Consider the following 21,981-nt stretch of genomic DNA (forward strand, 5'->3'; position numbering starts at 1 on the left):
TTTGAAATCCCCACTGTCATGACCATGCTGTGAGTAGTTCTGATTGGATTCTTAACCATAAATTCTTGCAGATTTTATCATTATGAGGAATTATCCTTATTTCCCTGAGTTCCAGAATCTGGTCTGTGAAAAGGGTCACAAAAATCTCTCCCATTAGGGTAATTTGGTCTCCCTTTATCAACATTTGGATAATTTTAAAACTCCTCTACAGCTAGTTCATTTAAAAAAAAAAACTTCAAAGTACACAAAGGAAATCATTCAGCATTTAAATGAAACCAACTAAGATAAATGATTTTTACAGATCTTGTTATGGTACTTATTCTAATATCTTTTTTACAGTCATGTATATGGCTAACTCTCCCATTAGACTAGTTATTTGAAGTCAAAAAACATGTAACTCATTCTTAAATTCCTGGCACTGGAAAGACATGTAGGTGCTCATTAAACATTTGTCAAATGAATGAAAACACCATAAACAACATACAGAATTTACAGTTTTAATTTTCTAAATTTCTAAACATGTTCCCATCTATGAAATACGTATACCTTAAAATATATCTTAATTTTTATATAGCTTGGCTTAAAAGCAAAATATATCCTATTTCATGGTAAAAAATTAGAAGTTTTAGCTGGTGTGGTGGGGCACACCTGTAAGCCCAGCAACTTAGGAGGCTGAAGTTGGAGGATCAAAAATGCAAGGCCAGACTGGGCAACTTAGCAAGACTGCCTCAAAATAAAAATTAAAATGTGCTAAGAATGCAGCTCAGTGGTCAAGTGCCCCTTGTTCAATCCTAATACTGGAAAAAAATTTTTTTTGAATTTGTATTTACCTTAGTAAAGTCAGTTCCTGTGCATTCGATAAATACATTTCTAGTATTTACTGTTATTTTGGAATGATTCCCTGCAATGAACACAAAACAATAACAAAACAACCATTTAAAAAAAAATAATTGCACTACAAAGCTCAACAAAATAGAAACTACATTTTAAATTTAGAACAAAATATAAATTAACATCTTAGAGATAAGGGAATATACAACTTTTATTTTAAGGTCCCATGGCAAGTTGGTGAATACAATAAAAGAATGCTAATCCTTTACTGAGACTGTTACCTAATCATTACCAAACCTATGACTGAACTACAGACAAGACAACTAAGATTTGCAAAGGTTAAGCTACTTGCCATAATCACAAGCTAGCAAACAGCAAGTCTAAGTAAGCTCTGGGTATAGAACTAGTTAACTATAAGGACCATGTTCTTAACCACCATAACTGCTAAAGTTCAAGATCTCAAGAAGAGGATTTTCGCCAGGTACAGTGGTGTGCACCTGTAATCCCAGCAGCTCAGGAGGCTGAGGCAGGAGAATTTCAAGTTCAAAGCCAGCTTCAGCAAAAGTGAGGCACTAAGCAACTCAGTGAGACCCTGTCTCTAAATTTAAAAAATACAAAAATAGGACTGGGGATATATCTCGGTGGTAGAGTGCCCCTGAGTTCAATCCCTGGTACCCCCCAAAAAAGAATTTTCCTTCTCATGGTGAATTAGCTAAACCTCCTCCTCCGTCCAAAAGCCAAATATCCATGACTTAGACATCTTTAAATTCTGGCAAACACATTCAAATGCCTCATAAAATAACCTTCAAAAGGAAATTAAGAGTGGAGAATATAAAGTTATAGTTTAAACTATAAAACTACAGGCAAGACAGAGTTTGACTTTTGAGTTTAACCAAGTAAATGACTACTAAAACTAAATATCAACATACTTCAGAAGACTATAGCAGAACCCAGAAACTGGTATCAGGAAATACTTATAAATGTATAAATGTTGATAAGCACTCATACATTTATAAATATTTACACATTTGTAAATTACATAAAAATTCTTAGTAAAATATTATTAAGTGAATGAAAACTATTAGAATAAATCAACAAAAGACCTGAGAGAATCAGTTGTTTGATTTGATTAGCCAAGTTACAGAGAATCTACAAAATTGCTGAAGAATTAAAAAAACAGCAAAAATCCATGATGCTCATAAAAAAACTCACCATTGATGATTGGAGGCATTGAAAGGACGACACCATTGCTATCATAGATAACTGGGTACAGAGGTTTATTTTCAATAATATGCAAGTAATGTTTAAGTTGGTTGTCAGTCTGAAAAAAAATTAAGTCAAAGTTATTTTAAAAATTTCTATTACTATAATTAATTTATATCCTGATATTTAAAAGAGGGGGGAAAGTCAGAAAAACATAAAATATTCCAAATAACAAAAAGCTCTTCACTTAAAAGATTTTCAAACATAAATTAATATCTTAACATCTTTATACAATCTCTTCTCCTACTGGGGACAAATGAAAACACAACTGAGTCATTTTTCAAGAATGAAAATAGATTTACACTGGTGTGCCCAAATCATCTCAAACAAAATGCAAACTATCACAAAACTATTTATCTAAACAAAAAGAAATCACTTGCAAATCAGGTCAAGGATAACAGCTGCTTTTTCCAAAATGACATGTACTATTTCTATTTGCTATTTGCAATTGGAAGTATATGGAGAATTCATTTTCATTGTTGGACTCTAAAATGCTAGTAATGAAAGGTAGACACTTTATGATAGTATCTCTCCCAGTCACCTACTAAATATTACTTTCCTTATATTTGCATGAGTTTTAATTATATACAAGTATGAAGATTAAAATGTGATACAGTCTCTATCAGTAGTTCTTAATTCTACAAGTACATTAAAATCAACCCACAGATTAAAAAAGTTAACAATAAATAAAACAAAATTATGATCTAGGCCCCACTTTAAATCAGAGGAAATTAGTATCTCTGGATTAGAGCTGAAAACTGTTGTTTTTTACAAAGCATTTATTACATCTCCCTAAATCCAAGAACTTAACTTTGAACACATCTGATGATTTATTAAAAGCTAATGCACAATAAAAAAGAATATTTACCTTATATATGTTCATTAATTCACAGGCTGTATACTCCTTAGTCTTATTCAGAGGCTTGAATTTGATATCTGAAGGGCGCTTTGCAGTATAGGTAAATGGACCTGACAAAGTGTCCAAATCGTGAGTACCAATGGCAACCAATGCTCTTTTCCTAAACGTTAAGGAAGAGGGAAAGGAGGGAGGGAGGAAAGGAAATGAAGGAGAAAGATCTGAATATTTCAAAGCAGAAATTCTAAAAATAACACAGACCATATGTTTTAAAAACTTATTTTAAACACTTCCCTAAACAGCTCTTTTGAATGTATGACATCTTTAGTAGAATATAATAATTAAATTCTTGCAACTCTTCAAATACTGAGAAATTATAAAACTACTTAAAACACACTTCGGTGTTTTCCCAAGTGCTGTGTTACTAGGATAGCTTCAAGTCAGTATTTCCTTTACCTTCTTTAAACTGATTTCTTCTTCATATCCTCCAGTAAACATAAATTATATACATGATTAAGGTAGGCTACTTAATTCTTATGGGTTTTTCTTTCTTTTTTTTTTTTTTTAACTTTCTCTATTTTCTTAAATTTTCTGTCACATAGCTGTATTCCTTAGGCAATGAAAAAAACTTAAAGCTGTGAATAATATATCAAGTTTAATGTGTAGCGAAGTTCAAAAACTAATAATGCCAGTTGTTCTATAGTTTATCCACAAAGAATTAAGGTAATTTTAGGAATTTATAGCAAGCTACAAAATAGAAAAGAAAGAAATAGAAATAGGGATATAAAACAAAGCTAGGAAATGTAATAATAAATTAGAATCCTGCGGAAGGGTCACATATTTGAGTCTAAAAATTTTAACAGTGAATTCAAAATGAGAAATTTGGTCAGAACTTGTAAGATTTCTTTAAATTAGTTTATCATATATGTGCACATATATTTGAGTACTTAAACAGAAAATCCATAATACTGAATTTTGATCAAGAATGGTGAACTACAACTTTATAAACAATGGTTGAATAGAACTGCTGGCAAGCAAAAAAGAAGCATCAATGAGTTGTGTGCCTATGGAAGACAATAAACATAGAACTACCACACAATGAAATATACATGGTTCAGTAAGTTTGGATAAATTAACAAATGTCAAATCCAAAGGTAAGAAGGTAGAATTGTCAGTCATAGAAACGAGCACTGCTTGATCAATGAAAAACAAAAAAAAGAGGATAAAAAAAAAAAAAAATCAATGAACCACAAGTTTGTTTTTGAAAGATCAATAAAATTGATAAACTTCTAACCACACTGACAAAGTGGGGAAAAAAAGAATAAAAGACGTGACATCACTACAGATACTAAAAGGATAGTAAGAAAACCTTATGAACAACTTTATGGCAATACATTGAATAACTTAAAATGGATATATTCCTTGGAAAACATAAATTTCTAAAACTCACTAAAGATGTTAATTAGGATTTACTGGAAGGAAATGACTCTAGCACACCAGACTATTAGGATGTATTCTCTTCTTCCCTTAAAGAAAGCTCATGGTTTCGAGAAATACTATACAAAACAGAGCTTGAGTGTCACTTCGAAAGGTGGCAGAAGAGAAGCACCGAGCACTCGCCTGCTTCTCCACGAGACAGAATTAAGGCAACTGGAAAGTAGCTGCTTCTTGAGGTGGATGATCAGGGGAAAACACTAGAGTTCAACAGTGGATAGACAGACTTGGAGAAACCTAGAGACTGTGGACAGTAAAATAGAGGGTCAGACAGAATGTCCCAGTACCAACTACATGGAAGTGCAGTTAAGGAAGAGGGAAGGCCCACTTGGTGGGAGTGGAAATAAAAGAGGGAGAGGCCCAGTGACCATTAATAGCACAGTTTTCAGCAACTTGCAGAAATGCAGTCTAAACAGACAATAGTCCTAATATTTCCATGGTGAACGGGCTCTGGAGTTCTCTGCACTTCCAAGCATGTTCTCACAGTGCTGCAACTGGGAGTCACATTGAAAAGGGCCCCTCTGTCTGAGCTTACTGCTTTCGGAGTGAGAGGCCCATGCATTTCCCTGTCTCTAAGACCCCAAAGTAATATCATGGCACTGCTGAGTGGTGGTCCTGAGAGTCAATCACTCCCATACCCTTGGGTTGAGACTAGAGGTAAGTGCCACAGTGGGGAGCTTGGACTGGCCCTCTGACTTTCCCCTGAGAAACAGTTGGGGTTATACCAGTGTCTGCATAGAGTAAAATTCCAGACCTACCACTGTGATTGGAACACCCAGTAGTAGAACCGTTTTCAAAACATTGCTGATATCACGGCTATTAGCCCAGGGAGAGACTCACACAAATCTGCGGAGAGTTCTCACTGAGTGAAGAATGTGGGGTACAGCAAGCACTTCCTTTTGGAATTTGTGGCTTGATCATACAGCTACCAGAGTCTGGGGAAGTGAGCAGGCATGTGTGACGGCACACAGGACACAGAACAGGCAACAGAAAATGGGCATCAGATCACAGGGAACCCACTGCCATACCTGCTCCAACTCCAACCCCCTGGCAGATCTTTTGAGACTCCTCGGCTTCTCTCTACCTTTGGGGACATATAGGCTCATGCCACAGAATTGGTGTTACCCCATTCTCTGCACGAACACCTCTGGAGACAATTTTGGGGAAATTCATATGCTGTGCTACTTCCTTGACACGCCATGGGAATGGCACCTATCCTGCTCTCAGCGCGCACAACCGGAACAGGCCCAGAGAGAATCTTCCTCTGGGGAGCTCTGTGTTCTGCCCTTCCTCAATGGGAATGCAAAGCAGTTGAGAGACATTTCAACCAACTCGTGCCATTACTGACAAGCACCAAAAATAAAACAGGGGGAGTGAATAGCCCCAGCCTTTGCTCTGTCCAAGGGGTATAGAGAGACACAGAAACTTCAATCAGCACAGACTGCAAATATCCACTCTTGCCAGCTCATTCAAGCACCTGGCAGAGAAGAAATTTTATTTTTACTAATTCTTTTTTTGTTGTTGCTGTCTTTTTTTTGTGTATGCTTTTTTATTTCTCTTTTCTCTCTTTAATAATATTATTTTTCTTTCCCTTTTCCCCCCTTTTCTCATTTTTTTTACTTCTGCTATTTCCCCTTTTATAATTTTGCATTTATTATTTTTCTAACATTTTATCTTATGACTATATTATTTTCCCCTGTCTTCTTCCTTGTTAATGATGGTGTTGTTTCTACTGTATTTCTTAATCTCTTTTTCTTTTTTCCTCTTTCTTCTTGGTGTTAGGGATTGGGCCTGGGACTCAAAGCCCCCTGGGTAGAGTCTAGGCTGCTGAGCTACACTCAGTCCAGCTAAAAGTAAATACACCTTGCTCCAGGCAAGACCTAGCCCCATTCTTACAATGTAATAACAGGGGAAGGAATCTACAAGGAACTGCATCAATCACTCCCATACCCTTGGGTTGAGACTAGAGGTGAGTGCCACAGTGGGGAGCTTGGACTGGCCCTCTGACTTTCCCTGAGAAACAGTTGGGGTTATACCAGTGTCTACATAGAGTAAAATTCCAGACCTACCACTGTGATTGGAACACCCAGTAGTAGAACCGTTTTCAAAAATAGCCGATATCAACAGAGCCCAAGGAAAACCCCGACACCTGACAGGGGTCTCCATTCCCATGGAATAACCAGAGCACATACAAGTACTCTGCTCGGTACACTACACCCTTTAACCACCTGAGCGTCCAACTCTTATAAGACTGACACAGAAAGCAATTTCTCAGGCTCCAACACAGTACACCTTGTGTCAAAAGGCACAGCTAAAGAAATCACAAGGAAATTGCACTACAAATTCCAGTTAGAATTAATGTCAACACTACACCTCAAAAAGATATCTCAGATACATTTTCAGGAAAAAGTTCTCACATAAAAGTGGAAGAGATATCCATCCCAACAGATGCAAAAACCTCCACAGAGAAACACCGAAATGTAAAAACACAAAGCATGTGACACCTTCTGAAGTTCATAACTTCCTAATAAGAGAGGTCAAAGATATCAAAGTGATTCAGGCATGGTGGCCCATGACTGTAATCCCAGTGACTTGGGAGGTTGAGGCAAGAAGATGGCAATTTGGAGGCCAACTTCAGCAACTTAGCAAGGCCCTAGGCAATTATTCAGTGACACCGCATCTCAAAAACTAAAAAAGGCTAGGGAGGTAGCTCAGTGGAAAAGCATCCCTGGGCTCAATCCCCACTACCAAAAAAAGAAGGTTCTGAAATGCTAGACAAAGAATTGAAACAAAATATATTTTTTAAAGTTCAGTGCAATCCAAAAGAATATAAATAATCAGTTGAATTAAAGAAAACAAGACAGGACATGAATGAGCACAATAAAGAGATGCAATTTCTGAAGAGAAGAAAAAACAGAAATCTTAGAAATGAAAAGCTCAGTAAGTCAAATTAAAAACTCAACTAAAAGCCTCAACAGACTAGATGAAGTAGAAGAAAGATTATCAGCGCTTGAAGGCAACTCTGCTAAAATAGTATATTGAAAAGGGGAAGAGAAGGAAAGGAAGGAATGGAATGAAGAGAACAAATGAGATCTCTGGGTCACCATTAAAAGATCAAACATCTGAATAATTACACACTAAAGGGAAAAGAGCTACATACTGAAAGCTGAGGAATCCTACTTAGCGATAAAATAGCAAAATCGATCCCAAACTTTGGGAAAAACAAAGACATCCAGGTACCAGAGACATTTAGAACCCCAAATAGACCTGACCAGAAGAGAACTTCTCCATGACATTATAGTTAAACTGCCCAAAGTAGAGAACAAAGAAAGAATAGTAAAAGCTGCAAGAGAGAAGCACCAAGTCACATTTAAAAGTAAACCCATTACAATAGCAGCAGAATTCTCAACCAGGAGGGCTTGGAGTAATGAATCAAAGGAGAAGAAGGGCTAAGGCTATGGCTCAGAGGTATAGCACTTGCCTAACATTATGTAAGGCCCTGAGTTCAATCCCCAACACTGCCAAAAGGAAGTGTTAAAAATAAGGAGGGGCTGGGACCGTAGCTCAGCAGTAGAATACTTGCCTAGCATGTGTGAGGCACTGGGTCAATCCTCTCACCACATAAAAATAAATAAATAAAATAAAGGCATTGTGTCCATTTACAACTAAATTTTTTTTTTAAAAAAAAGGAGAAAAAGTCCTTCCAAGAAAAGCAAAAAACTAGACCAGCATGACCATGAGACTAGCACTGCAGAAGACACTCAGGGAATCCTAGATCCTAAAGAAAAACGATTAACACAATCACTAGAGCACGGGAAAAAACAGGTCTCACTAGAAAATGAGACACACAAAAGAGAAAAAAAAAAAAAAAAAAAAAAATCAAACATCATCAAAGGAGCAAACCATCAAACCTCAAAGACAACATAGGAAGAAAAATCAAACCTGAAGAACATCAACAAAATGACAGGGACAATGACATACTTTTCAATAATAACCCTGGATGTAAATGGTCTTGGTCTCCAATTAAGACACAGAATGGCTGATTAGACAAAATAAGACTCAGCAATAAGCTGCCTACAAGACATTCATCTCACCTACAAAGACAGTCTAGAATCAAGTATAACTGTCAGTATCTTTCGATCAACATGATATAACTTATTCAGAACTAACACAAGGAAACTTGATATGTTAGCTCAAGTTTGGGGTTTCTCATCATCAATAAATATACACTTTTCACTAGAATTTTTGAAATACTGAAATTACTTCAAGTACCCCCATTCTTATCTTCCCAGACCTTTAAGGGTTTGAATATCACTGAATTGAAGAAAGTTGTGCAGGAAATGATATACAGTAATGTAGAGATAGAATAAATACAATCATGTCATTTAAACAAGTCTTTTAGTTAATTAATTAATGAAGTGCTGGAGAATGAACCCAGGGTCTTGCACATGCTAGGTACACATTATGCCACTGAGTTCTGAACTCAAATTTTATCAGTCAATTCATAATTTTATTTATTCAAAAAGTGAGATCAAGTCAAATTCTTTTTTTCCACTTTTAAAACGCTTATATCAACTAGGAAAGTGGAATGAATCAGACATATCCATATTCACATATGAATAACACACCAGTGAAACTCCACATCATGTACAACCACAAGAACAGGATTGTAATTAGAATGAGTTATACTACATGTATGTATGTCAAAATACACTCCATTATCATGTATAAATAGAAAAAACAAATAAAAAAGAGAAAAAAAAATCTGTTCATTAAAAAAGAAAATGTTAGACCAAACTTTACCATGGAGTACACTTAGCAGTATAATCCATTAATGCTCTGAATGACAAAACTACAAAATTTCTATGACTAGATTAATTCTTCTCTAAATAGCATTCAAAATTTATTGATTATTTCTCCATACAGATATCATTTATAAACAGTAACAAATCTGTCTGGTAAAGCAAAGGTAAGCTCTCATATACCATTAGTTTAGAAATGTAAGAGGAAGAAAAGGAGATGGATAGAGGGAGAAAAGGTAGAAGGAAAAAGAGGGAGAAAGGAAACAAAAAAAGGATGGGAAGGACAGGGGCAGGACAGAGGAAAAAGCATAGAGGAAACAAGACAAAATGAGAAACCTGCAAATATTCTGATGTAATTTCTCTTGAAGTTCAATGAAGCTGTCATATCGATCTTTAGTAAACTTAATATTCCGGAGAACAGCTGCTACTGCAAAAGGGCGTACTTTAGCTGTCTGAAATTAAAAATATCATTAGAGACAGTAAATATTAAGGCTTTTCTTTGTAATAATATCTTATAACAGAAAGGTAGCTGCACACTTCTAACAATGCCAAAATTCGGATTCAAAAAAGTGTATTAATTTGCCAATCAATAGTAACAAAATAAAGTGGTAAGCAAGAGACAAAATTACTACTCTCACAGAATTTACATTTCAGTGAGATTTTTAAAACTTACTAAATAATTGAGAAAAAATTGATTTTTAAAATAATTTGCTCAGCTGGGCATGGAGACACATGTCTGAAATTCCAGGAACTCAGAAACTTGAGGCAGAAGAATCACAAGTTCAAGGTTAGTCTCAGCTACTTAGCAAAGCCCTAAGCAACTTGGCAAGACCCTGACTTGATTCTGTTAAACATCCCTGGGTTTAACACCCAGTACAAAATAAATAAATAAAAATGAAAATGATTTGCTCACAGTTTATATTTTTACCAAGATAATCCTCCCACACTTTATCTTTAAAATTTTTGTTACTATATCACAATTTTAATGTATCTCAAACATGTTTATTGATTGCAGTGCTGGGCATGAAACCCTGAGCCCTGTGCATGCTAATAAGCAAGCATTCTACCATTGAGCAGCAACACTAGTTTGCAAATGCCTTCCATATAAGCATTTGGATATTTTCCAAAACTATTTATGGAAAACAGGTACTTTGTTCTTTTTGTTTCTTAGTAATAAGTTGATAATTTTTAAGAGCTACAGGCTAAAAACATATCCAAATGATCACAGAAAATCACATTTGACAGAAGAGTCAGATTTATTACTTTGTCCTCCCCGCCTTAAACACACAGAAGAGATATTTTTTTAAAGAAAAAATAAGAATTTTTTTATATTTTTTATATCTGTATTTATCATTATTTTTTTAATGTGATGCTGAGGATTGAACAATGCCTTGCATGTTCAAGGCAAGCACTCTACCACTGAGCTACACAGTCCCAGCCAAGAATTTATTCTTTTACCTCTTCTGTGACAATCAATTTTTGAATTTCTCCATTAGGCATTACACGTTTATATACCGGAGCTTTTATCCTAAAAAAATAGTTAAACAAAGTTACTGATGATTAGTGAAAACATCTGATAAATTGATTACATTCTATGCTTATAAATAAAAAGAATGTTTACAAAAATCAAAAGAATTAAGGCAAAGAGATGAATTATAGCAAGTCAAATACTAAGAACAAGAAAACAAAAACTAACAAACTTTCTAACACTTAAAGTTATCCGCAAAAGCCACTGGACACCTAACAGTAGCAAGTTTTCTATCACTGGAGAACTATCACCTCTTCTTTCCTCCAAATGTTAACAAATCCAAGGAACTGCCACTTCCAAAAAGATCAGTTGGCAGGGGAAATCACACAAACCTGTGGAGTCTTTTTTAAGAAGCCATAAACTCACTAATCCCAATTTTCAAATGCATTCCCCAAATGAGTATTCCCTGACTCAGGTCAATTTTCAAATGGCTACAATCTTCATGAATCTGATCCTCCAATCTTCCTTTTATGGGGACCTAAAGGTGTTCACTCATACATTGTTTCTTGAGATTTAAACATGATTGCTGACAAGAATAGGAGAAGAAAAGAGAAAAGAGGCCCAGAACCCTAACTAAGTATGTAATGAACGTTTTATTTACCTTTCTTTGAAGACCTGAAGTCCTCGAACCAATCCTTCCAGACACAGGAGATCATATCTATTGGCAGGGACATCAATTTTGTAAAGAACAACATCCGAGGCCCCCTCTGCCTTTACTTTACCTTGTTCTTTACTTATTATTTCCTTTTCAGATGTCTAAAACAAGCCAAAAAGTGAAAAAGTAAACAAAACTACATTATGCACATTCTTCTCTATAACAAAAATGGGTTTATTATATCTGCAACAAAAACAATATGAAAATATTAAATATTATAATCAGAGCAGACAAAAAAACACTCAAACTCTTATTCAGTTCAGACATGTAGCATCCTCAGTCATTCCATAATAGCACAAATCCACCTACAGCAAGGGTCAGCAAACAATAGTCAACTCCTATTTGGCACCTGCTTTTGCAAATAAAATTTTACTGGAAGACAGACAGACCGATTCATTTAAATATTATCTGTTGTCACACAATACAATAGCTGAGTTACAAATGAGATAATATAACCTCCAAAGCCTAAATTATTTATTATCTGGACCTTTATAGAAAAAGTTTGCCATCTCCATCTAAAAAAACATGAAGACACCACCAAGAACATGGAGCAATAACAAAAGTGTCAAAGAAGGAAAGTGAAGATGAATCACCAAATAAAAACAACTTCTAGCTGGGTGCAGTGGGGCACACCTGTAATCCCAGTAACTCTGGAGACTGAAGCAAAAAGATCACAAGTTCTAGGCCGCCTCAGCAACTTAGCAAGACCCTCAGCAACTTAGTAAGACCCTGTCTCAAAATTAAAAATTTAAAGGGCTGGGGATGTAGCTCATAGCACCCCTGGGTTCAATCCCCAGTACTGAGAAGGGAGGGGAAAAAAAAAGAATACAACTTCTTATAAGACAAAGATTCCAAATCTAAATCCTGAGTTGAGGGTGTAATTTTGTGGTAAAGCATTTGCCTAGCATATATGAGGCCCTGGGTTTGATCCCTAGCACTGCAAAAAACAAAAAAACAAAAATCCAAGAGTTAAATCCTGTGGGCACCCAAGCCTAGCAGGAATGTGAGGATGACTGACAATGTAAAAGCAAACAAAAACATCATCAGGAAAAAAATATGATCATCAGAAGCTTTGGTAACAATTAGAAAACAATAGGCACAATCCAGTGACAGTAAAGATATACTGTAAAGGCAGCAAAACAAAGGCAACCAAGAGAAGGAGGAGGAACATCACAGGATAGTAATTTTTAATGCAGTGGCAAAGCCTGGAGTACCTTAATTACCACACTGTATAGAAAATGGATTTCTATTCCCCATGACTACTATAGCAGAGAACTTCAAATACAAATTTTTCAATCAAAATGATTGTAAGTTATATCCAATTGCTACTGTTACCCTTTTTTTGGAAATTCCACTTAACAAGAATTCCCAAAATTTCCACCACCAATAAACTGCTTTAAAAAAAAAAAAATGATGGCTTTCTATTAACATAAAGACTTATTTCACATGATGTCCTCTCACAGCCACCATATGACTAATTCAAACCATCATAATACAGTACCCGATAAATGAAGTATCTGAATTAAAAATGCCCTAATTCTTTTGCAAACCACACACACACCTCTTAAATCTTTCATTCATAGTATCTTATTTTATCAAAAGACCATATGCAAAGACTGAGTTCATCAGTGCTACCTGTCAAAAATCTTATACAAACAAAAAAACCACATATATTTGAAAGCAAGAAGGATGTACCAAGATGGTATAATCTAAACCCTTTACTTCACAAATGAAAAGAAGGCCCAGGGAATTTAAAATAGAACTAGAGAGACAAATTAATTTCCCCGGAACACAGAAAACATTACAGCCCACAGATGAATCATCACAGTCTCACTATTAGGTAACAAAGATAAGCAACCTCTGGAAAATGAGTTCATATTCAGAATATCTGAAAAGTAAGTAATACATACAATTTCATCAAGTTCCAGACCAAATTCAAAACATAGTTCATCAAATTCTTCATTAGCTGGGGGAAAAAAAAAAGAGACCATTAATTTTAATTTGTTCAGCACAATGAAAATGGTCTATAAATTGTATTTATTAATAATTACCTTATATTGAGCATACTAAATATCAAGCATTAGATATCACCATTTGAACAACAAACAAGTTTTGCAAAAAACAAAAACAAAAACACACACACACAAAACTATTACAGGACTAATTGCTCAAGTACAGGATTAGGTTACCAGTGTTGGGAAGTGTGCAAAGACACAGGGGAAAAAACAACCTGCTAAATAGAGATCAAATATAAGGCAGGCTCAAATCGCAGATCCTACACAATAGAATGTCACATAAGCCCAGCTATCATTTAAAATTCTGAGGCCATCAGACACTTGGCTTCACAGCAAAGTCAATCAGGGTTTTGAATGCTGATTATCCCACTTACTAGCTCTGGGAGCTTTGTACCTTTTATAAATTTTCTTGGTACCCTTTGTAAAACTTTACCAATATCTCACCCATAAAGTGGCCTTTTATAGTCATTTTTAGCGTGGAACTGTTATAGATTTAAATGTCATCAGGCAGATAATGGAGCTGGCATAGTATCCTGAAACACAGTGTATCTGCATTGTTTCTTTTCTTATTCCACTTTGCTTTGACACCTGATACAGCATTTTCAGAGTTTTCACATTATCAAAAATTGAACACAAACTATCATTACTAGTATATTCCAGTGAAAAGCTGTCTTAAGATTCCTGAATAGGGGACAGATGTGGAGCTCAGTGGGAGAATGTATGCTTAGCAAATGTGCTGTGTCCTAAATTTAACTGCCAACACCAGGAAGGGGAAAAAAAATTAATCTGATCAAGACACTGAACTTCAACTTAATAAATATTTACTGAGCAATTATTATATGCCAGACACTTAGATGCAAAGTTACAAAGATAAATAAAATACAACTCTTGTCATTACTACTTTTAATTAGTTTTACGTGACAGTAGAATGCACTTTGATACATAATATATAATGGAGTATAATTTCTCATTCTTCTGGTTGTGCATGATGGTAGAATCCCACCAGTCATATAGTTATATATGTACATAGGATAATAATGTTTGACTTGATTTGTTCTACTATCCTTCCTACCTCTTGATGTAGCCAAGAAATCAGAAGTGTACTGGGTCAGAGCATGCAAGCAAAAAGAAGGATGAGCTCTGTCTGGGCCAGTTTCCTCAATGACATGGGACCAAAATTAGAATTGCCCTGGAGTACACAGTTAAGATAGCAGAGGACACTGAAGAGATGAGTTCAGTAAACTGCTGATCAAAGCAAAAAACTAGAAAGACCTAAAGAGCTGAAAAAGTTAAAGGTTACCCAGGTGTTTGATTTTGTGGTGACGAAGTGAGCTAACTAAGAAAGTGGATGTTAATCAAAAGAAGTCAGATCCTTGGGGGCTGGGGAGATAGCTCAGTCGGTAGAGTGCTTGCCTTGTAAGCACCAAGGCCCTTTTCAAGCAAAATGAGAAAGAAAAACCCACAGGGTCAACCATCCCTTCAGCTGTGCTGTCTGGGCCCTCTGGGTCAGGGCCATGCTTCCAGCACACTGAGGAATAGAAGGAGGCCAGCAGAGATAGCAAAGAATTTATAAAGAACAAAAACTAAGAAACAGATGATAAGAATTTCCAAAAGAAACCAGAGATGTAGAGAACGTGTCCGTTGTGCTTCAGTTAATTTCTACAGTATATTTATGGAGGGTTCAGGTGCTGTGGCAGTTCTACTGTGTATTTTTAAAAAAAAAAAATTGTTTTTCATTCTCTGAGCTTCTCAGGTTATCCCTTTTGAAATTCTTGTATCTGACCTAATTTGTTTTAAAATCAGACTTTTAGTTCTTTTCTGGATTATTTTGTCCCAAAGCAACAAAATCTTTGATATTGTACCCGTCTACTTCTGACTATTAGTATCTGAGACACATTTATAGAAATCTGAATCTGTAGCTTAAATCCAGCATTCCACCTCTGAAAGTTGGGCAGGGTCAGATATTGTAAATGTGAGCAGGGTCATGTTTAAATGATGAAGTCATAAGCCCCAAAACTATGGGAACCCAGTCTACTTTGCTTACCTCTAATCAGCAGCACCAAAAAACAGTCTGTGTTAAAATGCACTCAATAAGTATTTGTTGGTTAATGAATGGATATTCAGGAAATTGGGGAATAGATGGGTATGTCTGAAAGGATAGCCAAAAAATGCATCTTAACATGCAAGAATTTGTATAATACTTCTAGAGAACATATGGACAATCAACCACTATTTTTTACCATGCTTTTAAAAAAGTCTTGTGTGCATCTTCTTAACCTCTACTTGTAACATTTTTGTGATTTGTTTAATGGCTAGTTAATTTGTATATTAGAAATTAATGTTGTTTAACTATTAAACATGAACTGTATTTTAAAAAGAGAGAAACAGAACAAGGAGAAAGAGTACAACTCATGACATACCAAGGGATTTGCCCTCTGTCCTACCTGCAAGCAATGGCAGTTACACTGAAGGATTTTTTTCAGCTGGGCAAAAATGTAATTATATTTGCTTTTTCTTTCTCCAGTGATGGGGACTGAACTCTGAGACTCACAGGCTGGGCAAGCATTCTACCACTGAGCTACATCCCCAGCCCTAGATCTGCATTTTAAATCTGGTGGAAGGTAGAGAGCAATTGTAGCAGGAGAGTCTCCCCAAGAGCACAAGCATGAGGAGGAAGGAATGATTATGAGAAACGCTAACAGGCAAAATCTGAAAGGCTTAACGGTTGACTGAAGGCAGGTGAAACAGTGAGCAATCAAAGAGAGTCCAGGATGACTCCCAGATCTCAGGTTTTAGGGAACAAAGGGTGGAGTCCTCATTAACTAATGTAGGTAGTAAGAGAGGTAACCAGCCTCCAAGATGGCCCCCAACAATTCTGCCTCCTGGTGTTCATGCCCTTGTGTGAACTTAGGTCTGATGCAATGGAAGTATGGAAGCAGATTCTCCAGTTCAGCTAAACCTTGAGACAAACGCAACTCCAACTGACACCCTGACTGCAAGTTGAAGAGATACAGGGTCAGAACAGCCCAGCTAAGCCACTCTGATTCTTGCCTCTCAGAAACTGTGTGAATAATGAGGTGTGTTGTCTCACACTCACTAGTGTTGGGTAAATTATCAGGTAGCAATGCATTATTAACACACACCTCCCTGGAGGTGAATGCTTTCATAACAAAAACCATAACTATGTAGAGCTTTGGAACCAGATGCAGGCTTTGAGTACTGTAAACGAAAACTAAGAGCCTTCGAAATGCTATTGATCAGAAGGCAATAAGGACACAAAAGAAGGGAGAGTGTTATTAGAAAGCAGAAGGGAAATCCTGGTTATTTAGAAGCCAAAAGTTTAACAACACTAGTCTGCAATTATGTAGACCATTAACCAAGTGGGTGATGCAACTAAGATTTTCAATGAGTGCTCAAGGTGCACCCTGATTTTTTTTTTTTCTTGCTGCTTATGTGAGAGAAGGGATAAACTAAAGGAAGGACTGTTAAAATGGAGTCAGGATATTGATGATTTTTAACATGTTAGGCCTCAACTAGGCCACAGTGGCGCACACCTATAATCCCAGTTACTTGGGAGGCAGAGGCAGGATGGCTGCGTGTAAGACATTGTTATGGTTTAGATATGAGGTGTTTCCCAAAAGCCAACATGCTAGAATTTTCAGAGTTAAAATGATTAAATTACGAAAGCCTTAGCCTATGGATTAACTGAGTGATAACTGTAGGCAGGCAGGGTGTGGCTGGAGGAAGCAGGTCACAAGGGACATGTCTCTGGGTTTTATATTTTGCCCTTAGTGAGCAGAGCTCTCCTCTGCTTCTTGGTGCCATGTCCCAAGCTGCTTCCCTCTGCCATACCATCCTCCATGATGTTCTGCCTCACCCCAGGCCCAGGACAATGAAGTCAACAGACCCCGGACTGAACCTCTGAAACCACGAAACAAAATAAACATTTCTTCTAAGTTGTCCTCGTAAAGTATTTTGGTCAGAGTGACACAAAGGTGACTAAAACGGACATCTTGTCTCAAACTTTTCAAATATTATTTTTTAAAAGGGCTGGGCAAGTAGCTCAGTGGCAAAGCACTCTGAATTTCAGTCCTTAGTACTCACCCCCTAAAAAGAATTCAACCTCTCCAGATGTAAAACAATGCTAAAATTTAGAAATATCTTCTGCTGGGTGCAAAGACACAAGCCCATAATCCAAGCAACTTGGGAGGCTGAGACAAAATGAACACAAATTTGAGAACAACCTGGGCAACTTAATGAGACACTATTTCAAAATAAAATATAAAAAGTGCTGAGGATGTAGTTCAGCAACAAAGTACCCCTGGACTTAATACCCAGTGCCAAAAAGAAAAATGGAAGTCTTTGACCCTCAAAATTCTATTAGCAGGAAGTAGACTTAGAAAATTAATCATCTGTGAAGCACATGCTTTCTGAGAATCAATGAGAGGGTAAAACCAAGAGCCAAAAGCACACTTATGGAGAGAATTATCCCAAGCCCTGAGACCTAATCAAGAACATCTAACATTCACCATTTGATTTCAGAATTGCCATAGACCTGAGACTCTGTGTCTTCCATTTTCTCCCCTTTTGAAGAGAAATGTCTGTAGTAGTCATCCTTCACCTGTCCCACTATTATATGTCAGATGAACCAGATAACTTGGCTCTTGAGCCTCTCGGGCCAAGAGTGAACAACTTTAGGAGCTATCATCAGATGATGACATTCTGGATTTTGAGCAGCTGCTGAAACTGGATGACGCTTGTGGGGCTAAGTATTCTGCATGTAGGAGAATGTGAATTACTGTGGGCCAGGAAGAGAACAGTAGCCATCAGCTATCAAGATGGCTTCCAATGATGCCTACCTCCTTATATAGTCCCCTTTCACACAGGGTCAGGATTAGTCTGTGTGACCAAGTGAATATGAAAAGGGATGGTATATCACTTCCAAGCCATTATTAAAAACTGAGGTTTCTGCTTGAGCATTTTCCCATTTACCTGCTCTCTCAGACCTCTCACTCTAGAGGTGAACAAGCTAACATGTTAAGCATAACAAAACAGCCAAAAGAGAAGCATGCTTGACTAGAAAATACACCCTGAAGGGGATGTTTGCAACCAGAAGAAACTATAGAATTCCACAAGGAGGCAAGCCTGGAGGGACTGAAAAAAGAGAAAGAATGTGTACCGGAAAAGGACGCATAAGACATTATCCAAGAAAGCAAGAAAAAAAGGAGAATTAAAAAAAAAAAAAAAAAAAAGAAAGAAAGAAAGAAAGAAAAGAAAGAAAAAGGAAAGAAGAAAAAGGAAAGAAACGAAATGGACCTACATCATTTGGAAACCAGAGGTTTTGCTAAACATGCTTTTCAAACTCTGACCTCAACCCAATTGGTACTTAAAAAGTTTCAAGAAAGAACGCAGTATAAATTAATGATGAATATTATTTCTAACTCATCTGAAATACATTTCAAAAACACCAATCTTTATTGTCAAAATGTTTGAAGACCCAATAACTAACAAACATTCTCTGAGGGGGTGGGGTGTAAAAATCAAGCTTACCCGATCACTCACAATGTTAGAAAAGAATGGGGAGGGCAGAGAATATGGCAAACAACTGGACGGTAGTCAATAGGTCATAAAAAAAACTTGAGTCATTTCTTACTTTCCCAAGATGGAGACCTGCCTGGAAAGTGATTGTAGATGTTTTAAACAAGTATTTGCCACCTACCATCTTGTGTAATTCAGATATATCACATATTACTAGTGAGAATATGGACTAGAAGTATAAGGTATATAAAAAATAATTTCATATAATAAATAGTGGCTAAAGAATTAGAGTCAAGTTCAAAGTGTGAGGGTATTACCTCTACTTTCCAGGGCTTTGGACAGAACCTATGGAGAATAACACTTCCACAGTAGGTTACATCTAAAAGTACTTCTTTAGCCTGGTAAGATGGCACAGGCCTGAAATTTCAGCAATTCAGGAGACTGAGGAAGGAGGATCGAAAATTCAAGGCTAGCCTGGGCACCTTACAGAGACCCTATCTCAAAAATAAATAAATAAAAAGGGCTGAGGATGTAGTTCAGTGGTGGAGCAGTCCTGTGCTCAATCCCAGTATCACAAATAACAACAACAACAATAATAATAATGAAAGTACCCCTTCAGAAAGGTTTTTTTAGTTTAGTTTTGTTTAAGATATGGTTTTACTAAATTGCTAAGGGCCCCTAAATTGCAAGGACGGTCTCAAACTTGCAATCCTCCTGCCTCAGCCTCCAGAGTCACTGGGATTACAGGTATACACCACCAGACCTGGTTTATTCAGAAAAGTTTTTTTAAAAGGTAACTTTATTTTCACAGTAACACTAATCTCTTATTCTAAGAAACTGCACCTGCTATTAAATCGATTAGAGCTTTGTTATCACCTTGATATTTAATATTAAAAAAAAAAACACGTAAAACAGGTCTTTTTGTAAACTGCTAACTACGGCTGGGGAAAATATCATTTTGACTCTTACAGTTGAGATAATTTACTTAACATTTCCCCTCTTTTTTTCAATGGTTTGTGTTTTCAGAACTAAGGATGGGATGAAGTATAGCGTGAAGAATAAGCCCATCCAACAGAATCATCATTCAGGTCCCAACTTAATACTACCAACCTTATCAGATGCTGTTCCCAGCACAACACCTTTTCTCTCCCTGATAACATTTAGCATTATCCAGAATCATTTTTTCATCGTGCTGGTTCTACTGTCTGCCCTGTTCATCAGAATAAGAAAGTGGACCTTCTTTCTGCGCCACGTGCACAGCTGCACTCCCAAAATCTTAGCACACTGCCTGGCATTAACAGCCGTCCAGTAAGCATCGAATAAAACGGAGACCGGTTGGAATGCCGTCCCCTCTCTTCTGCTCAAACTCCTCCCATCCCTTCACAAACTCAGTTCTTAGGAACAGCGCTCTTATTGCACTAAAATGCCTACACTCAGGGTGAATCCGGGGACTTCCTCTTATTCTGCACTGAGGCACCAATGTCGGGGCAGGCACGCAGAAGGCACCTGATGCCGATCGTGACTGAATGACACCGAGAGCTGGGCACGTGCGGGTGACACAAGCGCAGTGGAGCCGCTCGCCAGAAGCTACCCCAGGGCAGCCGAGCCGCCTGGCTGTGCAGCCCTCCCCTGCAGACTCTGACCGTCCTCACGGCCACAACGTGCAAGGCAGCTTCAAGGCTGCCACGTCGCCCTTTTGGAGTGCGTCCCAGCCTGCGAGGAAAGGCGCGGAGCCCAGGGTACCGGGCGGACACTCACTGTATGTCCGTCCCAAAGCTTTGAAGAGCAGATCGCGCTTCACGCTGACAGTCGGCATGGCGAGTCGGGACCACTGCGCCTGCGCGCGGAGTGGGCCGAGGCTCGGCGACCCAGTAGCGTAGGACCCGGCGCCTCTCATGCAGGCTGTCATAAAAATAGCCAGTCTACAGGCAACAATTTTTTCCTTCCTTTTCCAACAAGAATAGAATAATATTGCCACTATTAACATTATTAAATCTACCTCTTGTGTTTAATGCCTTAGATGCTTGGTAAGGCGACATAATTGGCTAGAGTTGGCTAGGATTTGACAGGCTATAGAGTGGACAGACCCGAAGGTCCCGGATCTAACGCGCTAGGACCTGGGACGCCAGATTAAGTGAGCGGGACGAGCGAGGGGCGGGGAGAGAGGGGGCGGGGAGAGAGGGGCGGGGAGAGAGGGGCGGGGAGAGAGGGGGCGGATGTCGAGAGGGTTGGGGTCTCTAGATGCGGAAACGTCTCGAGGGATTGAGAGGAGGGTGCGCGGATCCAAGGCTTTCCCGAGGGAAGGATGTGCAAATACAAGGTTTTGTTCTTTGGTTTTTTTCTTTTTTTTTTTTTTTTTTTTTTTTTTTTTTTTAATGCGGAGGCGGGGGATGCTGTTAACACGCCTTAATTTTATTTAATTTTTCATCTCTTTGGAGCCCTTATAAGTAAAGTACCTGAGCTTGGAACCTCACCGAGGCCTTATGGCAAGGTGTTGTTAGAGACCTCTTCTTAGAAGAGGAAATGCACTATCTATTAATAGCGTATAAATCTGCTCTCAGGTGCTGTGCTCAGACGACTGCCCGCAATAGATTTCCTCCTTGAAACAACCCAGAGGGTAATCGAAGGAATACAAAGATGTCGGGCTCTAATCCCAGGAGCCTGTAAATGTTACTTTATATGGGATCGGCCTCTACAGATGAAGAATTTTGAGATGGAGAGATTTTCTTAGGTTATCAAGATGGACTATAAATATAATCACATGTACCCTTTTAAGAGGGAGGCAGAGATTGGAGTGTGGCAGCCCCAAACCAAGCATACCAGCAGCCACCAGAAAGAGGAAGAGGCAAGGAGGGATTCTTCCCTAGCCTATGGAGCAGCCCTATAAACACTTGGATTGTGAGCCAGTGAAACTGCTTTTGGGTTTGGGACCTCCAGGACAATGAATGAATAAAATTCTGTTTTAGGTCAACAAGTTTGTGGTAATTTGTTTCAGCAGT

General features: G+C 37.7%; 1 protein-coding gene across 1 annotated transcript; it reads right to left on the minus strand.

Moving 5' to 3' along the window:
* Nucleotides 1-587: 587 nt before the first annotated feature.
* LOC306658325 (phenylalanine--tRNA ligase beta subunit-like) lies at nucleotides 588-20,839 on the minus strand. The gene is made up of 8 exons (XM_079135144.1): nucleotides 20,741-20,839; nucleotides 13,340-13,395; nucleotides 11,376-11,530; nucleotides 10,705-10,774; nucleotides 9,583-9,698; nucleotides 2,963-3,113; nucleotides 2,044-2,152; nucleotides 588-901 (listed from the first exon to the last, which is right to left on the minus strand). The coding sequence occupies exons 1-8, from the start codon at nucleotides 20,796-20,798 to the stop codon at nucleotides 792-794; spliced, it is 825 nt and encodes a 274-aa protein (XP_078991270.1). The 5' UTR covers nucleotides 20,799-20,839; the 3' UTR covers nucleotides 588-791.
* Nucleotides 20,840-21,981: the final 1,142 nt, after the last annotated feature.

This window comes from Sciurus vulgaris (assembly GCF_902686455.1).
Source record: "Sciurus vulgaris genome assembly, chromosome: 3".
Classification (NCBI taxonomy): Eukaryota; Metazoa; Chordata; class Mammalia; order Rodentia; family Sciuridae; genus Sciurus; species Sciurus vulgaris.

Bases quoted from the DNA above. Each gene is read 5' to 3' on its own strand.
- LOC306658325 (XM_079135144.1), bottom strand. From the start codon at position 20,798: ATGCCGACTGTCAGCGTGAAGCGCGATCTGCTCTTCAAAGCTTTGGGA. The intron at 10,775-11,375 runs GTAAATAAAACG...CTATTTTTTTAG, and splicing joins CTTCAGGTCTTCAAAGAAAG to GATAAAAGCTCCGGTATATA. The intron at 2,153-2,962 runs GTAAATATTCTT...ATTTTTTTTCAG, and splicing joins AATTAATGAACATATATAAG to ACTGACAACCAACTTAAACA.